The sequence below is a fragment of the Larimichthys crocea genome, chromosome VII (genome assembly GCF_000972845.2).
Source record: "Larimichthys crocea isolate SSNF chromosome VII, L_crocea_2.0, whole genome shotgun sequence".
In the NCBI taxonomy this organism is placed as follows: domain Eukaryota; kingdom Metazoa; phylum Chordata; class Actinopteri; family Sciaenidae; genus Larimichthys; species Larimichthys crocea.
In genome coordinates, this window is record NC_040017.1 from 373,495 (window position 1) to 396,089 (window position 22,595).

The following is a 22,595-nucleotide window of genomic DNA, read 5'->3' on the forward strand; positions in this document are numbered from 1 at the left end:
TCTCTCACACACGCGCACACACACACACACACACACACACACACACAGCCTACTGAGACATGCTGTTACTCACCACTGTCTGTGCATCATCAGCAGTATGCACAGAATCAGAGGAAAGAGCACTGTCTCTTCACCTGTGTGTCTGTCTATTAACAGTGAAGCACTGGTGAAGCTCAGGAACAGAAATGTTGGGTGAAGCTTTACTGAGCATGTAGGGAATGAAAGAAACTGCTCACCTGCTCTGTAAAACATAGTCTTTACACTACTATTGCTCGCCCACATGGTTGTCACTGGATGTGTTTTTATCAATAATGTGGTTAGTGCAGAAACTGGGTAAATTGTGAAATGTATAATTACCTGCTTATATCTGCTCAAATCTGTACAAATGCCAAAGACGTCACTGGTTGACCAGTATTCTGCTGGTGCTGGCAGCTCTGCAAGGCTATATTTAGGCACAGCTGTGCTGTGAGCTAAATGCTAAAGTTAGCACAGCATGCTCACAGTGATAATGCTAACATTTTCACTCTGTTAGTTAATTAGATTAGCATGCAACATTTGCTAATTAGCACTAAACACAAAGTCGATAGGGATGTCATTATGTTTGGAAGGATTTGGCCAGTGTGTTCTAACAAAGTGGACTAATTGAGATTCTGACCTGATGATGGTGCCAGACAAGAATTCAGGGAATCACCAGAGTTAACTGAATTTATCCTGTGGGAAACATGAATGTCTGCATTATATGTCATGGCAATCCATTTAATCCATCCAGTTTTTACTCAAAGCCAGAAAATGTGGACCTCACCAAAAAGTCTGGTAAACACAAATGCCCCCCCCCCCCGAGGCGAACATTTTCTCGTGCGCCCTAACGGCAGCCCGTGCGCCCCTAGATGCGCCGTGCGCCCCTGGATGCGTGCGCCCCCATCGGTCTGTCCGACGCCCCCCTCTGCCTTGTCAACACCCCGCTCCGCTAACTTAATGAGCGGTATCGAAATTTGCCGAGGTTTTTTGCTTTTTCAGGCGTTCGTGCGCCCCCCACGGAGAATGCGCCCTGGGCGGCCGCCCACATTACCCATAGCTGGGACCGGCCCTGATTACAGTAGACAAACTGATACTACCATCCCTAGAGCCACGCCACTAGCTTGGCTAAAAAAAAGTTCAACCTGGCTCATTAATCACATATGTAAATACCATAATCATTGAGGTGGACCAAATTCAGCCATAGCTTTGTTTAAAAATAATAGGCAGCTAAACTGCATCAACGTTTTCATACTCTAATGCTGCTAACACACTGTGTCTTCACCTATGTTTGAACGTTTGACTAGAATTCACCTCACTTTACCCTCAGCTTGTCCCAGCCACCAGCACCAGTGCTTTGGCACCAATAAATCTCATCATCATTATGTGGTTCATCCATGTTTTCTTCTGCATTCTTTCTGCAGCGTCACAAGCTGTCTACACATGTCCACTGTGTAAAATTAAATGTAAATGCCAAAGGCATCTTTTCGTAGTGAAGTCTTTTTATTTATGTCATGTCGGGCCTGTTCTTGTATCTGAAAAGATCAACTCCCTGAAACCTGAACAACACACTACATACTGCTTATGTGATGTCTGTGTGTGAACATTCTGTGTGTACAGTGCTATGCAGGGACGGACTGGCAATCTGGCATACCGTGCATTTGCCCGGTGAGCCAATGTGCTATTTGGGCCGACAAGTCCCGATATATATATATTTAACGAGTAGATCACACACCCCAAACACACTCTTGGGCTTAGCGATGGGCAATGTGGGCCGCGCAGGAGCGGGGGGTGGGGGCTGGTTAGGCTAGGGCGCACGGCGCATCTATGGCACATGAGAAAAATTTCGCTTGGGGGGCCGATTTTTTGTCCCAGTCCACCCATGGTGCTATGTTCTTGTGTGTCTCCACCACTAAAACAAATGATTTTGCAAATCATCAATACTACTATTGTTTTGTCCCTACTGGATTTTTCCAGCCATGAAAATGTAGATAAAATGCCAGCATTCATGATGATGTAGCTGTGTTCTTCTGAAATGTCTCCCTGTGGATATTATTTGATAAGCTTGTATGTATTTATTGTGTTTGAAAGCAGCTCTTCTTCATGATCAACATGAGTAGCTCTCACATTCATTCGTGATCTGTATGCTAACTGTGATAGAAACAAATGCTTTGAAAAAGGTACAAAGTTACTGATCAAATGTATTTTCCTTCTCCTCTTCTTCTGTTTTTGGCATCAAGGTTCAAGATCCCTGTTGTTTCCCTTTTTCAGTAGATTTATTTAATAACCTCCAAAAATGCTAAAAAGACACCAAATCTTGAGTTGCAGGTTAAAAATGAAACATGCCAGCAGATAATAAAGCATGGCTGACCTCTGTTATTTTTCTGATTTGCCTTTTTCTTCACCTCTACTTCAGTTTATGCCTCTCTTTCCTTTCCCTCTTCCCTTCTTCCCACAGGCACAGAGCCAGTATGGACAATCACGCATTGGAACCTGAGTCTGTCAGTATCCCCATGGATACCATGGAGGCCATAATATGTAATGGAGGCAGCCAGACTCAGCAACAGCAAGAAGCCTCCATGTTGACCCACCTGAAAAAGGTTGAGAACCAGATCACTGACGCACAGCATTTCTCCCACCTCCCCAAACGCTCAGCCGTAGACCTGGAGTTCATTGACCTTTCTTACACCATCCAGGAGGGACCGTGCTGGAGAAGAAGAGGTAACACATCCTTCATACATGTTACTTGTTAAGACAAGATGACTTTATGATGGCACAAGATGGAGCGTGCACCAAACTTTCTCAAACTCTCCAACTTTTTGTAGAGCAGAGGAAGAATTAACAGCTTTCTTCTAAAATATATATTCCTTTGTTTGTTTTGCGGATGACGGTGGAGAGCACTGTCTAACATGTCGCACTACAATCTCTAAAAACACTTAAAGTATCTAAAGGTAGATCTGTTGGTGCTCGTTCTGTAACAAACTGGTTACTAGTTACTTTATATGTGTATTTATTTACTCTACTCCTGACCATCTACATTGACCCTTGACTTGTCTTGTGTACATCTTGCTTGTTCTGCAGCCATGTTTTCAGCAGACAACCTGGTTGGCTTAGAATGCACAATGTTGCTGGACATTGTAGTGCACTGGAAATAGGCTGCGAGTGTAAGCCTGCCATTGACAATCACAGAAAGGAAACTATGTCACTACACCCTGTGCTTAGCTCAGCCCAAGACAACTGTGCTAGAGTGCAAGAAATACAACCAAACCAGAGTGCTTTTCTCTCCCCAAACCTGTATGGTTATGGGTCCAGTCAGACTTTTTCCCAGTACATTGTGTGGAGATACTTCTGGTTATGCAAGTAGCAGTAGGTCAGTAGTCTAAGGCTATTAAAAGAAAATCAAAATCATCTCCTTGAGTTTGACACATTGCTCTACTTGCTACTCAGTGCGCTATATTTAGCCATTTTATTTGAGTGTCCGAAAAACCCCAGGAAAACTGCTGGGCTGTAAAAAAAGATTTAACTTCAAACATTCCATCAAATGAACATATCAAAACTACTTTGTCATGCTAAATATTATAAATGAAACGGGCTTGTGTAGGACCCAAATGCAGCACAACAGCAAGGGATACTTAGTAATATTGCTTATTGAGAAACTCACAGCAGGCGATATGGCAGGTGAGAGAGAGGGAATAAGACCTGAGTTCAATCGGAGAGTCTGTGGCAACGAACTGGAGCAGGGGGACAGACTGCCCGGGGAAACCTCCAAACAGCCAGGGAAACAGGCAGACAGACACCAGAAACACTGAGGCAGAACTCGTGGTCGGGGACGAAAAGCTGAGGTGATTACCGGGGCAGAGACAGACGAGCAGGTCTTCAGATGAACTTGGGTGCCAGTTTCTTCGAGTCGACCCGGAGTGGTAGGTCCCGGGTTGACAACCACACCTTCTGTCCCACTTGATAAGCAGGAGCCGAGGTGCGGCGACGATTGGCCAAGGCTGTGTAACGGCCCACCGACCGCAGAAGAGTGGATCTGGCCTGGGACCAGGTGCGGCGACACCGGCGGATGAAAGCCTGTACAGAGGGGCAAGAAACCTCCCTCTCCTGGGCTGGAAATAGGGGTGGCTGGTATCCATAAGCACACTGAAAAGGGGAGAGACCAGTGGAGGAGCTGAGGAGTGTGTTATGGGCATATTCTACCCAGAGCAACTGCTGCGACCAGGAAGTGGGGTGACTGGAGACCATACACCGGAGAGCCACCTCCATCTCCTGGTTTTTCCGCTCCGTCTGGCCGTTAGATTGAGGATGAAACCCGGATGACAGGCTGGCCGTGGCCCCGATGAGAGAGCAGAACTCTCTCCAAAAAACCGAGGAGAACTGCGGCCCTCGGTCAGAGACCACATCGACTGGAAGACCATGGAGCCGGAATATGTGCTGGAGGACCAGTTCAGCAGTCTCTTTGGCTGAAGGGAGCTTGGGCAGGGGAATGAAGTGGGCCATCTTGCTAAACCGGTCTACCACGGTAAGGATAGTGGTGTGTCCTAGAGATGGTGGTAGACCGGTCACAAAGTCCAGAGATATGTGGGACCAGGGACGATGGGGAACTGGAAGCGGGAGCAGGTGACCAGCAGGAGCCTGGTGGGAGGATTTGTTCCGGTTGCAGACAGGGCAGGCCTTGACAAACCCCTGGGTGTCCAGGTCCAGGGAGTCCCACCAGAATCGGCGCTGAAGAACCTCCTTGGTCCTCTGGATCCCTGGATGGCAGGTGAGGTGCGTGTTGTGGGCCCACTGGAGCACCTCAGAACGGAGGTGGGCCGGGACGAAGAGCCGGTTGGGAGGACAGGCGCTGGGACCTGGTTGCTCCTCCAGCGCCGTCCTAACTCTCTCCTCAATCCCCCATGTAATGGCGGCGGCCAGGCGAGCAGAGGGAAGGATGGTGTCCGCTGCTGTGGAAACCTCTTCCTCTTCCTTCAGGAACTGGCGGGAGAGGGCGTCAGGCTTAACGTTGCGGGTTCCCGGGCGATAGGAGAGAGTGAAATTGAATCGGGTGAGAAAGAGGGACCAGCGGGCCTGCCTGGAGTTCAGTCTTCTGGCTGACCTGATGTATTCTAGGTTCTTGTGGTCCGTCCATACGAGAAATGGTTGTTCGGCCCCCTCCAGCCAGTGACGCCACTCGTCCAGTGCCAATTTGACCGCCAGAAGCTCCCGATTTCCAATGTCATAGTTCATTTCTGCGGGAGTCAGGCGTCGAGAGAAAAAGGCGCAGGGGTGGAGCTTCTGGTCATCAGTAGCCCGCTGAGACAGGACAGCCCCCACCCCGACATCAGAGGCGTCTACTTCCACCACGAACTGTCTCTTGGGGTCGGGCATACGCAGGATAGGCGCAGAGGTGAAGCGATTCTTGAGGGTCTGGAAGGCATCTGTGGCGGCGGAGGACCAGCTGAAGGGGACTTTGGAGGAGGTGAGAGCTGTGAGAGGGGCTGCCACCGTGCTGTATCCCCGAATGAAACGACGGTAAAAATTGGCGAACCCCAGGAATCTTTGTAGCTGCTTCCGGGAGTCAGGAACAGGCCAGGCGGCGACGGCTGAGACCTTGGCTGGATCCATCTGGATGCTCCCCTGGCCGACAATGTATCCAAGAAAGGAGACTGATGGAGCATGGAACTCGCATTTCTCTGCCTTAACAAACAGCGAGTTTTCCAGGAGCCGTTGAAGAACCCCCTGAACATGGTGGATGTGGTCCTCCTTGGCCTTGGAGAAAATTAGAATATCATCCAAGTAGACGAAGACATGCTTGTTAAGCATGTCCCGGAGCACGTCGTTGACCAGAGCCTGGAAGACGGCGGGGGCGTTGGTGAGGCCAAAAGGCATCACCAGGTATTCATAGTGTCCAGTAGGTGTGTTGAATGCTGTCTTCCACTCGTCGCCCTCCCGAATTCGCACCAGGTGGTAGGCGTTGCGGAGGTCCAGTTTGGTGAAGATGGTAGCCCCCTCCAGGAGTTCAAAGGCAGACGAGATGAGGGGGAGGGGATACCGATTCTTCACCGTTATGTCGTTGAGGCCTCGGTAGTCGATGCAGGGCCTCAATGATTTGTCCTTCTTCTCGACAAAAAAGAACCCCGCTCCAGCAGGGGAGGATGACGGACGGATGATGCCAGCCGCCAGGGAGTCGTTAATGTAGTCCTCCATGGCCTTCCTCTCTGGTGCGGACAGGGAGTATAGACGACCTCGGGGAGGACTGGTGCCGGGTAGAAGATCTATGGCACAGTCATATGGACGGTGTGGAGGCAAAGAGGTCGCCTTCGCCTTGCTGAAAACCTCCCTGAAATCGTGGTACTCTGGCGGGACCCCCATCAGATCAGGAGCCAACGTGGTGCAGGGCCTGGACTGAGGAGCGGAGGCCTGCTTGAGACAGACTTGGTGACAGGCCGAGCTCCAGCCCAGAATGGCTCCCGTCGCCCAGTCTATGTGGGGATTGTGGCGCCGGAGCCAGGGATATCCCAAAATGAGTGGGATACGCGGAGAGTCCAAGATGTGAAACGTGATAGTTTCGTGGTGGTTGCCGGAGAGAAGCATCTGCACTGGAACAGTCTGATGAGTGACGGTCCCCAGCAGGTGACCGTCCAGGGCGTTGGCGGGGACAGGCTGAGGCAGCGGAACCCTTTCTATCTCCAACTGCTGGGCCAGCTCTTCATTTATAATGGAGACGTCGGCGCCAGAGTCAATGAAGACGGCAAGGGAGTGGGAGCCCCCTGGTAGCAGCAGGCGACCATGGCAGAGGGGGCGTTTCCTGAGGGACAGTTCAGAGGTCGGACTCACCAGTACATCCCTCGCTACTGGTGAGACCTGGCTTTTTGCTGGACACCTGGAGACGAAGTGTCCGTCTTGTCCACAGTACAGACATAGGTTGTGTCTTTGACGACGCTGGCGTTCCTCTGGTGACAGAGTGGTTCTGCCAACCTGCATAGGTTCTGAATCTCCCCTCTGAGGTTCAGGCCGGGAAGAGGATACCTCCGGTACTGCACGGAACTGGGAAGGAAGAGGATGCCCAAACCGTCCTCGCCGTCTCTCCTCCCGCCTGGCCTGGATGCGTCGGTCCACCCGCCGTGTGAGTTCGATGAGCTCATCCAAAGTGGCAGGGAGATCATATGACACCAGCTCGTCCTTAACATACTCCTCAAGCCCCTGTAGGTAGGCGTCGCACTGGGCCTCGGTGTTCCATTTACTCTGGCGAGCCCTGGTGCGAAAGTCAATAGAGTAGTCAGCCACGGAGCGGTCCCCCTGGTGGAGGTTCAGGAGACCGCCCATAGCATCTGGACCCTGGGAAGGTGGGCCAAAAACCTTCCGGAGCTCAGCAGCGAAGTCTCTGAAGGAGCTGCAAGCAGGAGTTTGACGTTCCCATTCAGCGGTTCCCCACAGGCGGGCCCTCCCCGTGAGGTGATTAATGGTGAACGCCACTTTGGCCTCCTCAGAGGCGAATGTGTGTGGCTGCAGGGCGAACAGGATTGAGCAGTTCGTAATAAACGGATTACAGACCTCTGGGTTCCCCGCATAACGTTCCGGAGCCCCAACTCGGGGTTCAGAAACTGGACCAGGTGGCGTTGGTTGGAGTACGGCAGCAGGCGCTGTTGCAGGTAGGTTCTGGACCATATTCTGTGAGAGCACAGTAGTGAGCTGCTGGATCTGTGAAGCTAATGCCGCTAATGTCTGCTCCTGGTTAGCGGCAGCCTGTTGTTGAGTGACGGTAGCCTGGCGTACCTCGGCTGCGGTGGAAGCAACCAATGCCTCGTGTCGCTGGAGAATGTTCTCCACCCTCTCCAGGCGTAGCTCTGGCGAAGCGGTGTGTGCTGGATCCATGCTTTGGCCAGATTGTACTGAAACGGGCTTGTGTAGGACCCAAATGCAGCACAACAGCAAGGGATACTTAGTAATGTTCCTTATTGAGAAACTCACAGCAGGCGATATGGCAGGTGAGAGAGAGGGAATAAGTCCTGAGTTCAATCGGAGAGTCTGTGGCAACGAACTGGAGCAGGGGGACAGACTGCCCGGGGAAACCTCCAAACAGCCAGGGAAACAGGCAGACAGACACCAGAAACACTGAGGCAGAACTCGTGGTCGGGGACGAAAAGCTGAGGTGATTACCGGGGCAGAGACAGACGAGCAGGTCAAAGGCAGGCAGGGTCGGCAACGGGAGATCAGTCCGGACAAAAGTGCTGGAAAGACTTGCATGACGCGAAGAACAATCTGGTAAAGAGTGTCTGGAGGTTGGTGCTTAAATACAGGGTTGATTACTGATGAGGAGCAGGTGTGGGAGGCGGGAGAAACCATGATGACTGATGAGGAGGCGGGGCTGACAGGTGAGTGGAAAGTTACTGGGTGCAGGTAAGAGGGAAAAGCAAGCAGGGGACCGGAGTGGATTGTGACAATAAAGTGACTTGCTTTTACACAATGTGATTAGGTCCAATAATATATAAGAAAGAAATAAGGAATAAGACGTGTGCTCCAATGCTGTACAAGACCAGTAACTCAGAAAGCCAATTACGTTGGAATGAAAAGGCTGCCATCTTGGAACATGATAATCAGTTCTCTTAATACATCCATGAATTATGTTTAAAATCTAAAGCATAAAGTTTTTCAAAACTACGCCTGTCAGTGATGATGCAAAATGCTGTTGATGTTCAAAAGTAGAACCCATCTCGACTCGGGAGACAATGATTCAATGAAAATGTACTCTTACAGTCCAAATAGTTCAGTCTTGGTAATGTGTAACTATGATCTCTTTACAGACAGTTCAGTTGTGTTAGCATAACACTTTTTAGGATGCTCATATGAGATGAGACGTGGCCAGAGATAAGATGTGGTAGATTAATATCAGCCCTCTTCTGTTGCTTCCGTTTGACCCGGCTGCTAGAGCAAGGTTAATAATCTACCTCCATTTGGCCTTGCAGTACCTCTGCAAGTAGCAGTCAGAGTGAGAAAAATCCTGTTACTGGACATAATTCTCTCCTTTTTCCTCACTCCGTTTTTTCCTGCCCTTTCTCTATTGGGCACTAAACTAAACACGTAGCACATGACTGACTGACTGAGGCCTCCAGCAGTGAGTGCTGAACTGATGCTTATAGTTACTGTAGCAAACCCTGATCTTTATTGATCTTTCTTGTCGGGATAATTTTCCCACCTAGAAACAGAGGAAAAAGAAGATGGAGGAGGGCTGATTGTTTCTGACACACTGACCTCCACAAAATCCATCAGTGTCTATGTGTTTCGCACGGAGGATCAATGGAAAATGCACAGTGGAGGCATAGACATTGATATACAAATACAGGAGGTATACACATGCTACCATTGAGTGTATTTTAATCAATACAGATCAAAGTCATTTACTTTTTTACCGGTAATGATCCACAACTCAGGCTTTAATTCCTGCATCAATGAAGTTGGTATATTGGTAGTAAGTAAAATTTATATTGCAGTTTAAATAATCAAGGATAAAGCCCAATGAGTCAGAGCCAAATCATTGGTACATTTAGACTCTAAATGTACCAATGATTTCTTATAGTAGAGATTTTATTTGACTTATTTGAATAATTTCTTTTCATTTGCTGTAGTACAAAGATTCAGTCACTCACTGAGTTTGAAGTTTGTTCATTTTAAGCTGAGCAATAGCAACTGTTCAAAACAAGTAGTAAAAAACTGCAGTTCCTCAAGCACCCACTTGAGGTTGGCTACAAAAGGAGTCAATCTCCATAAGTCCCCATGTTCAAATGTCCAACTTCACAGCAGAAATAAACATGTTTACAGCCTGGTACAAAAAAATGTTTTGGTCTCTATAGCTAATTTCCCTGTTCAAATGATATTAAGGCTTAAAGTTATGCAGAAACAGCATGGCCACTTTGATTGACAGGTGGGTGCCATTTCAGGTGGCTTGTTTGAGCAACTAGGCGTCATTCAGCCCACCTCAACTCCATCCACTAGCTCAGATAGTGGACCTAGAGGAAGGGCATTAGTGTCATTCTTGGGAGCATAGAGATTCAGAGCAATTTTTCCAGTAGTATCAGGGGTAACCTCGCATGATTTGGTTTCATTCACTATGTTCACCATGATCTGATGTGTTCCTTTGAACAGCTTGGATTGCTCTTTATCTGAGGTAGAAAAGTTAACCAGAAAAAAACATTTGCCAAACCACCCAGTTCATCTTTGAAGTTTTTTTTTTTTTTTAAGCATTTTCTGTTTTTTTTCATAACTGAAAATACAATTTGAGACTTTTTTGTATGGCTTGTCCAGGTTTTTGAGTGCACCGTCTTCTTCCCTTATAGACCACAGGGGGACAATTGAAACCAAAATCAGACATTCAAACAAAAGTGAGATTCATGCTTTATCCAGTAAGGTAATACCAGGCATTTTTTTCTGTTTACCTTTAGTGGTCTGACATTGTTATCTGACTCTGTAGGCTTCTACATTATGTACCTATCTGTTGTAACCAACAAACATACAGCTGCTCTGTATCTCAAGGAGAAAAACCCAAACCCAACTTTTACATAATAGTGGAGCTACTGAAACTAAATTAGCAATATTCACCTGTTCTCAAAGAAATTACTAATTTTAACACCTTTCTTACAAACAGCAGGAAACAGGTTGGGCTCTAACCAGAGTCTGATGTTAGTGAACTGTGTGCATGTGTTCGACTTTAACCTCTGAGGTTTCCAGTAAGTGCTGCATTGTCTGAGACAGTTTAGGTCATCAATAATGTATCTGACTGGCGAGCCAAAGGACAGAGGAGAGGAGAGGAGAGGAGAGGAGAGGCAACAAAAGAGAGGAGGGGAGAGAGAAGAGGAGAGGGAAAGGGCAAGGGGAGAGAGGAGAGTAGAGGATGGAGAGGAGGAGAGGAGAGGAGAGGAGAAGAGAGGATGCAAGGTGAGGAAAGGAGATACATAAGAGGAGGAGAGGAGAGAAGTGAGGAGAGGAGGAAATGCAAAGCAGGAAAAGCGAAGAAGAGAAGGGAAGTGAAGATGAGAGAAAGGAGAGAAGAAGGGGAGAGGAAAGGTAACGAGGGGAGAGGAAAGTGAAGTGAGGTGAAAGTGTGTGCCAGCAGACAAAAATCTAAATTCCTTTGAAGCTCTAACGACAGTGCAGCCTGCAGACACTGTGGATGGTAAATCATAAATGAATTTCACTTCTTATTGATGTGCTACTCAGTTTGAGTCTACGATTTCACGTCATATGTTTGAACTTGTTTCAGTCAGAGAGGCTCCATAAAAATCTCTGACTGTGTGTCTGCACAGAATGAGCTGTCACTATTTTTATAATGGCACCCTCGCTGTGGCTTCTGACTTCTTTCATCTATCCATATGTCCAACATGTTCAAAATATTCCAGCAGTAGCTGAGGAAAGGAGAAAGGACAGAAACAGAGAGGAGAAAAAAACAAGTAGGAACTCTGAGTGCCATTGCATTGTACTTTTTCTAGTGGGAGGTCATTGTGGCATTCTGAGCTGCTATGACTGAATGTTATGCTGTCTCTGCCAGTGGACACATTTGTAGTTCCTACAACATCAAATCTAGTTGTAGTTTTCCTCCAATATTTCATAACAGGCACATAACAGGCCTTTAGGAGAGCCGATGTGATGCACCATGACAGTATAAAGCTAAAATAAAGACTGAACTACAGGTACATTTACTGAAGTTCAGGTGTTTGGGGGCACCCAGACGGTGCATTGGAAAACTGACTCATCCACCAGGAACCCCTCAAACTCACTGTGTTGTAAACAGTGTTATAATAAGTATGATCTTCATAAATTGGTGCATCTGTTCAACTGTTGCTGTTTTAGGCGCTAAATCCCAATTAGCAGCTGCCATCTGCACCTGCCTGAGAAATCAGGCACTCCCAAGGCTTTTTGTATGCTTTGGAACATTTTGTTTCCATATTATCATGCTTTATTATTCTTTGTAAAGTTGTCATTGTTTCTAACATTACTTTTCCTCTTCATCATGGAGCTTAGTACAGGTTCTTTGTAAAGTGTGATATGGATGCTTGTTATACAGAGCACAAAGGTGGAGGTGCGATATGAAGCCTCCTTGGTTGTTTCCAGGTTTTAAAGCCTTACTGAAGTGCCTGTCTGGGAGGTTCTGCAGTCGGGAGCTGATAGGAATCATGGGGCCGTCAGGAGCCGGGAAATCTACCTTAATGAACATTCTGGCTGGATACAGGTGAGAGTGCCAGAATTACTATTGTACACTCACAGTTCATAATATGAGGCAAAGCAGCTCTTGTTCCAAACCATCAAAAACATAAATAAAAGAGATTAAGACATAGATACTGAGACATAACTGAAGTGTTACCATGTGTTTGTGTGTTTGTAAATCACACGTTGAGTCTATTCCACCCACTATCGTCTGTCCAGCCCGTTGAACTACGTGCCCTGTGTGTGTGCGTGTGTGTTGGTGTGTGTGTGTGTGTGTGTGTGTGTGTGTGTGTGTGTGTGCGTGTGTGTGTGTGTGTGTGTGTGTGTGTCCTTCCTGCTCTTCAGGGAAACAGGGATGAAGGGTCAGATCCTGGTAAATGGGAAACCCAGGGACCTGCGGACATTCAGGAAAATGTCCTGCTACATCATGCAGGAAGACATGCTGCTGCCACACCTCACTGCACGAGAGGCCATGATGGTGAGCGGACGTCTTCAAATGTTTCTTTATTTAGAATCAGAAGGTAAAACAGTTGTTTTATCAGGTTTTCTATCACTGATGTGATCTCCCGCTATACAGATGTTAAATACCTGCTGCATCACAAATTCATGGCATATTTTTTCCTCCCTACTGCAGGTTTCAGCTAACTTAAAGCTGGATGAAACTATGGATGTGAAGAAAAAATTGGTGAGCTAAACAAATATCTACTACCTTCACTTACATAGAAACAGTAACAATAATAGTTTAATTTGGATACTGAATCCTGACACATACCATGTGATCACAGCGTCCCAGTGCTGAATCCAACAGTTAATCCTCTCTGCTCTGCTGTATACTAACAAATAAAAGAAAACATGATAAAAACACTGGAACTGTTTTAACAACGCTACACAAATCAATGTTTTTATATTAACTGAAAAGCCAAAATGACTGCATGATGCTCATCGTGATGAGAATTATCACACTATAACACCGCAGTTCCCCTCAGTTCTTTGAAACCTTAAAGTGTCTTTCAGCCGATTGTTTTGGTCACCATTACGGTTTTAATCGACTGTCCTGCTCTCATTCACTGTAGCTGCGGCAGATAGGTAATTTCAGAGAACACCTGATAAATACACTGTACAACTACCCAGGCAGATACAGTCAGCGACTAGCTGATGAAGAAAGTGAAACATGTAGCAGCTAAAGAAACAGAATTCTTATGTTTGGTGGAGACCAAAGCAGAACTAAAAGGAAGGAGTGAAGGTTGGATGGTTGCAAGAATATGGCTCCAAATAAATAGTACTGTTGCTAGGAAACAGTAACTAAGTAACTAAATTAACCGAAGACTAAAGACTAAACTAAGATAACACTAACATTCAGAATATGTTAGTGCTGTCTTTAGCCGACCCCCACAAGGTCAAAAAATCAATTAACTAATAATAGACGAAATATTACTGGGGACATAATTTCTATAATACTACTGTAATATTACTGTTTTCAGTATGTATGGTTTGGCAATAATCACACTAGATCTGTGTGGATGTACGTTGTTAATCACTATTATAATACTATGTTATATCACTATGATTATACAGCACAATTCTAAACACTATAAGACATAGTTTTGTGTGTAAAAAAGCTTTCTGTCTTTGATTCTCTGTCCAGGTGAACGAGATTCTGACTGCATTAGGGCTCCTTGAGTGTGCACACACTCGAACCAGCTCGCTGTCAGGCGGCCAGTGTAAACGGCTGGCCATCGCCCTCGAACTGGTCAACAATCCTCCGGTCATGTTCTTTGATGAACCCACCAGGTGAGACAGGCAGATGTCGATGGGCTGATAAAGACTACACTTACAGATTACAGAAGATTACAGGTTTAAAAAGTGTTTAAACACAGGAAACACTGTGTCCCAGCGGGGATTGGAATACAATAGACAACTAAATGTGCCATAATGGGGATGACTTGGCAAAAAAGCCACACCCACAAAGCACAATATGATGACAATATGATGTCCATTAAACTGACACAGCACTGGTCATCCGTGTTGAACAGGTTTATTTTTAGAAAATGAAGAATATACTGGATGAGGAGAGTACACATCATTTACCTGTTCAAAGGTTATAGTAGAGAAATTTAAGGTTTTAGTATTTCAAATTCAACTTGAATTCTTTTGTTCCAGAAAAGTAAAAAATGTGGGAAAACCCAACGGCAGTTTCAGTTTGTCCTGACAGAACATCTGGCTGCATATTTTTAATGCATCATGTGACAGTTGGACATATGGTGTTGGAATGACTTGAAACTCTAACACTTATACTTGTAATTACAGTGGTACCATCTGGCAAATATGAGCAGTTGAGCACTCTAGGGTCTCTTCCAAATGAACTTTTCCAGAGAATGAATAGAACAATCTTAATAAGTCAGCTGAGTTTCAGTCCTTGGCTGCCCCCATCACTGTGTCTTCACAGGATCTCTGTAGTTGAGTAGTTGATCTCATCTTTCTTTAAGGTCCAGTGTGTAAGATTGTGAGCCTCTATTTTCAGAATAAGGCAGACATGGAATATAATATTCATAATAAGGCAGACATGGAATATAATATTCATAACTATGTTTTCATGCATGTGTGATTCTACAGTAGCCCAGAAAAGACCAACTAAATAGACAGGGCCTTTCAAGTGTTGTGTTTCCTTTAAACTAGGAAAGCGAGGGTGATGTGAGAATACAAAACTAAATCCTACACACTGGACCTTTAAAGGATCATTTAGATTAATTAATTATTTTTTGTTGGCTTGGTCTTTATATGCAGTGTTAGCATCAATAATAGAAAGTATATTATAGATATATATAAAATATATATATATATGATATATATATATATATAATAATATATTAGTGTGTGTGTGTGTGTGTGTGTGTGTGTGTGTGTGGTGGTGTGGTGTTGTGTGTGTGTGTGTGTGTGGTAGATCTAGCCTGATGTATCTACAGTATCAACAAACAAGTTAAGTTTGTTAATTCCCTTTAGTAGATGAGGCCGTTTCACAGTATGCATACTTTTAAAAAAACTTTACATAGTACCATCCTACTGTACTGTACTAATAATAAAGTCTCACAGGACAAAAATGAATCAATAAATTGGGCTCATTGTAATAATAGCTTGGTCCTCACTTACTTGTTAATGTTGTCCCTCTTGTATGTCCCTCGCAGTGGTTTAGACAGTGTGTCATGCTACCAGGTGGTCTCACTGATGCGCTCTCTGGCACTGGGAGGACGGACCATCATCTGCACCATCCACCAACCTAGTGCCAAACTGTTTGAGATGTTTGACCAGGTACAAATCTGTCAATAAATTAATGGATGGATGGACATTCCAGTTTCTATTCATTTTATGATGGGCTGTTATTTCATACAGTCACTTACTGTTAAAATAAAATAAATGACAGTTTCAGTTGTTCAGTTGGAAACATTTTGAATGGTCATTCACCTTGAATACCTTTGCTTCCCCATAGCTTTACATTCTCAGTCAGGGACAGTGTATCTACAAAGGCACTGTCCCTTACCTAATCCCCTATCTGAAGACTCTGGGCCTTTATTGTCCTACCTACCACAACCCTGCAGACTTCAGTATGTCCACTTCACAATTATTATGTATTTGCTACACTTTGCTGAGGATAATCTGGAACATTTCTAATTCCTTCATTATCTGCATGTCACCTCGCCTTTTCCTCTGGTTCAGTCATCGAGGTGGCATCAGGAGAGTATGGAGATTTGAATCCAGTGCTATTTGAGGCAGTCCAAGGTGGAATGTGTGCATTAGAGGAGAAGAAGAACCCGTGTGATAACAACGGCACATCGGTCTGTGCAACAAAGTGCCCAATGGTGTGTATTTGATATTGTCCTTCTGTACTGTAGTACACACTCTGGATTACTAACTGAGCAACTAACAGGCAAATGTCCTGGGGCTTCAGACCATTAGGAGCTCCTGAAGTGGTATGTGTGGCAATCACTTTGTGGTAAATTGATTAATTGCTAATTTGTTCAGTATTGTTCAACAACTATTTATTTTCACTTGACATAATTCACACGTTATCCATGTTGTTTAAAGGAATAGTTCAACATTCTGTGAAATGCACTAACTTTGTGTCAAGTTACACAAGAAGATCAATACCACTCTCATGTCTGTGTGGTATATATGAAGATAGAGTCTGATTAGTTTAGCTTAGAAATTAAACATTATAAAGCATTTTGAACTTGCTGCTGCTCTAAATTGTGCCTCCAGTTATCTCCTTCTCCGTGGAAACAGCAGGCAAAGCTGCAGGCAAAGCTTGTGGGTGTTGTAGTTTAAGACCTGTTTGCCAAACTAACAAATTTGAAATAATTAAAATGGGTGTTGGGGTGTCGGCTGTAGTTTCATATTTACAGTACAGGCATGAGAGTGGTATTGATTTTCTCATCTAATTCTCTGCAAGAAAGTTCTTCCCAAAATGTCCATTGTGGTATTCCAGTAATGATTGGGGCAGAACAGATAGTGGGGGCCCACACTTAATTTTTGCAGTGTGTTAATCCAGCCCTGACAGCAGATTATTTTGATGTAAGGGTAAAATCAGGCATATTTGTCAGGGTTACTGAGTTTATCTGTTTCTATTTCCCTCAGGATGTTGGACACATAGAGAGACATACTTTTGCCACAAGTACATTAACACAGTTCTGTATCCTCTTCAAGAGAACCTTCATAACCATATGTCGAGACCAGGTGTGTGACAACATTGTTCAAAATTGTTGTATAAATAATAAATATAAATTGTGCAATGGTTTCAAACACATGAAAAGGGAAAGTATATATCTACCAGATGAAGTCATCTTTAAAAAATGACATAACCTAAAACTGTTAATCATCCAGGTCTGAGACTGGACGTTTATTTTGTCCTGCTTTTCTTTCATTTGTCAGGTCTTGACCCACCTCAGACTGATTTCCCACATCGCCATAGGTGTGTTAATAGGCTTGCTGTATCTGAACATCGGCAATGATGCCAGCAAGGTCTTCAACAACACTGGGTTCCTCTTCTTCTCTATGCTCTTTATCATGTTTGGAGCACTCATGCCAACTGTGTTAACCTGTGAGTCTGATCAAGATGAGGGAATCTATTCATATTTGCAATATTTGTTGATACTGTGCTGATCAATAATGTCCAATTTCAAAATCCCATATGTTGTGAAATGATTTTGACAGATATGTGAACATTTTTATGCACCATCTGCTAGTTCCTCTGGAGATGTCGGTTTTCTTGCGGGAGCATCTTAACTACTGGTACAGCCTGAAAGCCTACTACCTGGCCAAGACCATGGCTGATATCCCTTTCCAGGTGAGCTGGCAGTGTTTGGGTTAGGGTGGGATGGCTCAGGTGCACGCAGCAAATACACCTACATAATGCACTCCCGTGCAGTGGATTCCACTTTGCCAGCATACCTGCAGGGTCTAACCAACGTCAACTGTGAGTTCTCAGGTCAAGTAGTCGACATATTGTTTTCCTTTCCAAAGTTTCCAGCATTGTTCAGAGGCAAATGCAAATCTTACCATAAATATACTAATATAATAGTAGAATAGTAGAATATAATAGTGTTGCATGTGGTGTACCATGGTCTTGTACTGAGTTCATTTCATGGATGATGTTCTACTTGAGTAATATTAATGAATGATAAAACGGGGGCAGCAGTAGCTCAGTCTGTAGGGATTTGGCTTTGGACCCGGAGAGTGGCTGGTATGGACCAAAGTATGGGAGGCGGACTGGTAGCTGGAGAGATGCCAGTTCACCTCCTTGAGCAAGGTCACTCCGCCATCTCACCATATTTGCGTGTCTATGAACCCTTTGTGTGTGTGTGTGTGTGTGTGTGTGTGTGTGTGTGTGTGTGTGTGTGTGTGTATGTGTGTGTCTATTCTTTCTAGTATATTGTAAATCATGTCATTGCTAAGCTTAAAGGAACAGTTAACCCCAAAGTTAGCTAACCCAACAACTGCAGCATGAATAATAGCATGGAAGCTCAATGGTTCCCAAAGTGGGTGCCCCAGCGTGCCTTGAGGATGGGCCAACGGTGCTGCAAGATTTATCATATTACTGTTCATCTAATGTGCTTTTTAATGACTTTCACTACATTCATGTTCATTTTCCATACCCCCTTATCCTCTATGTGTCACAGGCTGACACAGAGCTCAAGAGCTCTTCAGGAGCTCAGAAGAATAGTGACACTGACAGCCAACAGTAAGCAAAGCTCAGTGAAATGCTGATACAACTCAGCCCTCAACACAGTCTGACAGGACTGAATCTGAGACCACCAACAAAACAAAAATCACACTGAGCACTGCATGGATTATCGAACAGGGTTTGGCAGTTTGTGGAAGACAGATATCCATATTTGTCACATGCATTCACTGTGGTGTAGTGTGTTGTCAACTTCATATATTTATGATGTTTTCTTTCTCATCTACATACAGGAAATAAGTCAGACCTGCAGGTTGCGCTCTCTGTCCCTTGCCACTTATCCTTGAACACCTTAAATATGAACTCATGCATGCAATTTAACATTATAACACATTTATTTGTTTGTGTGTGTGTGTTGTCATTGTGAGGTTACATTAGTTAAACTAAAGTTTCATTTTTGGGTGAACTGTTCCTTCACTAAATAAAGGTTAATAAAGGTGTTATTTTAGGTGATCTGCCCCATCATGTACTGCAGCATAGTGTACTGGATGACAGAGCAGCCTCCGGAGGCTAGCCGCTACCTACTCTTCATAGCCCTGTCCACCTGCACCGCCCTGGTAGCCCAGTCCCTAGGCTTGCTGGTTGGGGCAGCCTCCAACTCACTACAGGTACTGCAGGTTTATATTGTTAAATATAGAATTTCTTGGCTAATGTTATACATATAAGACATAATATGTTCTCTGCATCCATATACAGGTAGCCACATTTGTTGGACCTGTCACAGCTATCCCAGTGCTGCTTTTCTCTGGATTCTTTGTGAACTTTGACACAATCCCCAAATATCTGCAGTGGAGCTCCTATGTGTCCTATGTCAGGTGTGTACCACAGAACCAGTACAAGGATTTACTGTCCTGTACTGTGCCCAACTGTACAGGACCGTGTACTGTAATTTAACAACCACAGCACATATTGGTATATTGATCGGTATGGATATTGGTGATCCCCAGAGTTTGAGATCAAAGTAGTTTTGTAACACAGATTTTGTCTAGAGCCACTATTATTTCAAAATGTCCCCTGACAAGTCAAAAGCTACTTGCTTGAATATCTATGACATTTCTTGTGAATATTTATGGTCCTCAGAGGATTAATATGAGGATTTTAAGTGACCCTCTGGCCTTTTTTAGACACTCCATTGGGTTAAAATGTAAACTTTCTAACTTAATCGCCAGAAAACCTGCTCCTACTGATTTCATTGACCTCATGGACTTTATTCTTTTTTTCCTTGACTTGGGCTGCTATGAATATTTTTACACTTTAGGAGTTCTGTGAGCAGAGGTGGAAGAATTTGTAGTCTCAGCTATTTGAAATGGGTGTCAGTGTTTGTACGTCTCCCACAGGTATGGCTTTGAAGGGGTGATCCTGTCCATTTATGGGATGAACCGTTCGGAGCTGGAGTGTCCAGGGAAGGTGTGTAAGTTCCAGCAGCCTGAAGAGGTTCTGCAGTTGTTGGATGTGGAAGATGCAAAGCTCTACATGGATTTCATCGTGCTGGGCATTTTCTTTATCATCCTGCGGCTGGCCACCTACCTTGTCCTCCGCTACAAGGTCAAGTCTGAACGATAGGTTCCACTTGGCTCGTCTTCCAAATCTCAAGGCCCTCCTCTAATATCATTCCAGACCTGGTCTCTTTTCTGTGCACAGAAAACAACCTCCCTCATGTGGGAATTTGTTTTATTTCATTTTTTCTGAACTGCTGCTAAAGGGACACAACATAAATTCTGATCTGTTCTACTGCCAACAGCTGTGCAGGGCAGTGACTGACGATGCAGAGCAGGGAACGGTCATCTTATAAATCAACATTTACCTATTTTACCTCAGACATCAGGACTTAACTCCAACACACAAATCCAGGACACAAGGAGGAGGACACAATGGAGACTGCGCCACATTCTGCAGCATATCCTGTACGTTTCATATTCCTGCAAGACAGAAATGTTTTGAGAACAAGCCGGGCCTGACAAAAACTTATTAAGGTTGACATGCATGTTTATTCTACACTGTTTGCTGCCTTTCTGTCAGTGTTGGAGTGTCAGGACTTTGGTCCACAAAACTGCCCCATTGAGAAAATCAAGCGCAGGGTGTTTACATTGCTCAATTAGTCAAAACGGTTGCACTGGAGAATAAGTGTGATGAATTGTGCCTGACAGAGTGAACACTGGATGAAAGAAGTTTGTTTGAGAAAGTTTTTGCTCTATATTTTAGCTGTCATATATACCTGAACTTGGGTGATATATTGTCCCAAAACATTTATTTCTTGTGTATGAAAATCTGATAATTGTGAGCTAGACTGTTTTTTAACATGTTAATAGTTGTAAATTAAGCTTTATCATGATTGTCTACCCAAATTTGGTATTTTTTGTACTTCCACAATCTAATCTAAATAATCTTTAAAATCTTAGTTTGAATAAAATTATTCAGCCTTAATTATTTTATACTGTACTGTATTATCTTTAGTAATATATGCATATGCAATTATATCATTGTATTTAAAAATAATAGATGGATTGTTGTATCGTTATTCTTTTGTGTCCTCACTACATTCAGTTATGTCACAAGGACACAACATGCTCATGCAGTCATGTTTGGTGCTATTGCTATCAGAGGTTTCATGTTTTGTTTGAATTACATAGTACAAAAAATGATATGCATCTGGACTGCACATTGCAAAGATACTGAACAACCAAAGAAAACTGGAAGTATGCTTACATTTTTATTTACTATGTATTGACAATCGTTTCATTTTTTTGTTTTTTTTTGTTTGTTTTTTTGTTGGTGTGCGTGTCTCTATGTGTGTGAGTGTGTATTTGCTGGGGAGGGTGGCGCAACTGACAACTTGTATGCTCATTCATTCTCTTTTGAAACCTATATTTTGGAGAACCTATCGCTGAACTGTACTGTACAGCTACATAAAGTGTCTGCTATTCTAATAAACACAGATCTGACTAATTAATTTAAATATCTCGTGTTTATTAATGTTCTGTGAAAACACGTTCTTCCACAGAGTGTCGTGTCCAGGAAGAATCAGTCTCATCTGGCTACTTTTGATATGAAAGTCCTGTGACCTCTGTTCTACTTCCAGATGTTTGAAATCTTCTGATCATTAAGCGTGAACCCAGCTACCCTGTCTAGAGGCCGCAATCCCCTGCTTATGTTCAAAAGTTTCAAAGCTTATAACCCTTTTTCTTTTGGCACATCCAGTACATTTAGAGCTACGCCATCAGGCTCAGTTCCTCCTCACATCGATGGTCCTTTCATAGCCTAAACCTACTTTGTACATCTCAAAAACTTTATCCGTGTCTTGTTTAGTTACTTCCATAGTCTATATGATGATGTTTGTTTAGTCATGTTCTCTAACAAAGTCCAAGGCTTCAACAGAACAGGTTTATTTATACTCTATAACAAAAATTGCAGACAGGTGGATTATGTGATTTTTGAAGGCAATTGCTTGCACCTGAACAGCCATCTCAATAATTGGTGTTCACCAGATGGCTCTTTGGTTACTGCCATGTCAATCTGAGCTGTTGACACCACGACATAGTGGACATATGAACATTGGCATATGGTTCCAGGTGGTGTTCAGTATGAACAATCTATTACTAGAATAGATGTCAAATAACAAAACACCACTTGGGTCATTGTCCATATGAACAAAATACCTAGATCTCCCTATAACCTTCTTGTTCTCCAAGGAAAGCTCTGAAGACAGTGGTACTAAGCTTGGGGGCTTGTCAATACAGTGACAACCACCCAATCCTTTTCACTGTGGGAAACTCAGAGACAGTCCAGTCTATATCTGGGATTCTAGTTCACCAATCACCACCACCACCACCATCTGTAAACATACATGTCTCATTAATGCATGTTACTAACTAAACTTCTTCCCCAGAGTTTCTGTGCTCTGTCGTCCAGCAGGTTCTCATGGATCATGGCTGCTGCTGTGATCCTGCATGACGTCCACTACATATATTACTACTGTCAGTATTGCTACCATATCTCCATTACAGTTTATAGTTAACTTATGATTTGCTGCCACTGTGCATCTGTGTCTCTCTATCTCTATCACAGGTTCCAGTGCTACTGTAATCATTTTATCATTCATTGTGATTCATTGTCATTTTATCATTCATTGTAATTGTACAATATGTTTGTGTTGATTTGTCCTGTACAT

The 22,595-nt window shown here is 44.1% G+C and overlaps 1 protein-coding gene across 1 annotated transcript in view; it reads left to right on the forward strand.

Annotated features, from left to right (window-relative positions):
* The window catches only part of LOC104937503 (ATP-binding cassette sub-family G member 4), a 28,357-nt gene extending 6,691 nt beyond the window's left edge, over window positions 1-21,666 (forward strand). The window contains exons 2-15 of the mRNA XM_010753740.3: window positions 2,474-2,736; window positions 12,103-12,220; window positions 12,541-12,673; window positions 12,830-12,880; window positions 13,841-13,986; window positions 15,378-15,501; window positions 15,680-15,794; window positions 15,907-16,049; window positions 16,825-16,923; window positions 17,119-17,287; window positions 17,433-17,533; window positions 18,877-19,035; window positions 19,124-19,242; window positions 19,765-21,666. Of these exons, the coding sequence (XP_010752042.1) occupies window positions 2,487-2,736; window positions 12,103-12,220; window positions 12,541-12,673; window positions 12,830-12,880; window positions 13,841-13,986; window positions 15,378-15,501; window positions 15,680-15,794; window positions 15,907-16,049; window positions 16,825-16,923; window positions 17,119-17,287; window positions 17,433-17,533; window positions 18,877-19,035; window positions 19,124-19,242; window positions 19,765-19,990 (1,953 nt within the window). The 5' untranslated portion in view covers window positions 2,474-2,486 and the 3' untranslated portion in view covers window positions 19,991-21,666. The remainder of the gene's footprint in view (window positions 1-2,473; window positions 2,737-12,102; window positions 12,221-12,540; window positions 12,674-12,829; window positions 12,881-13,840; window positions 13,987-15,377; window positions 15,502-15,679; window positions 15,795-15,906; window positions 16,050-16,824; window positions 16,924-17,118; window positions 17,288-17,432; window positions 17,534-18,876; window positions 19,036-19,123; window positions 19,243-19,764) is intronic.
* Window positions 21,667-22,595: the final 929 nt, after the last annotated feature.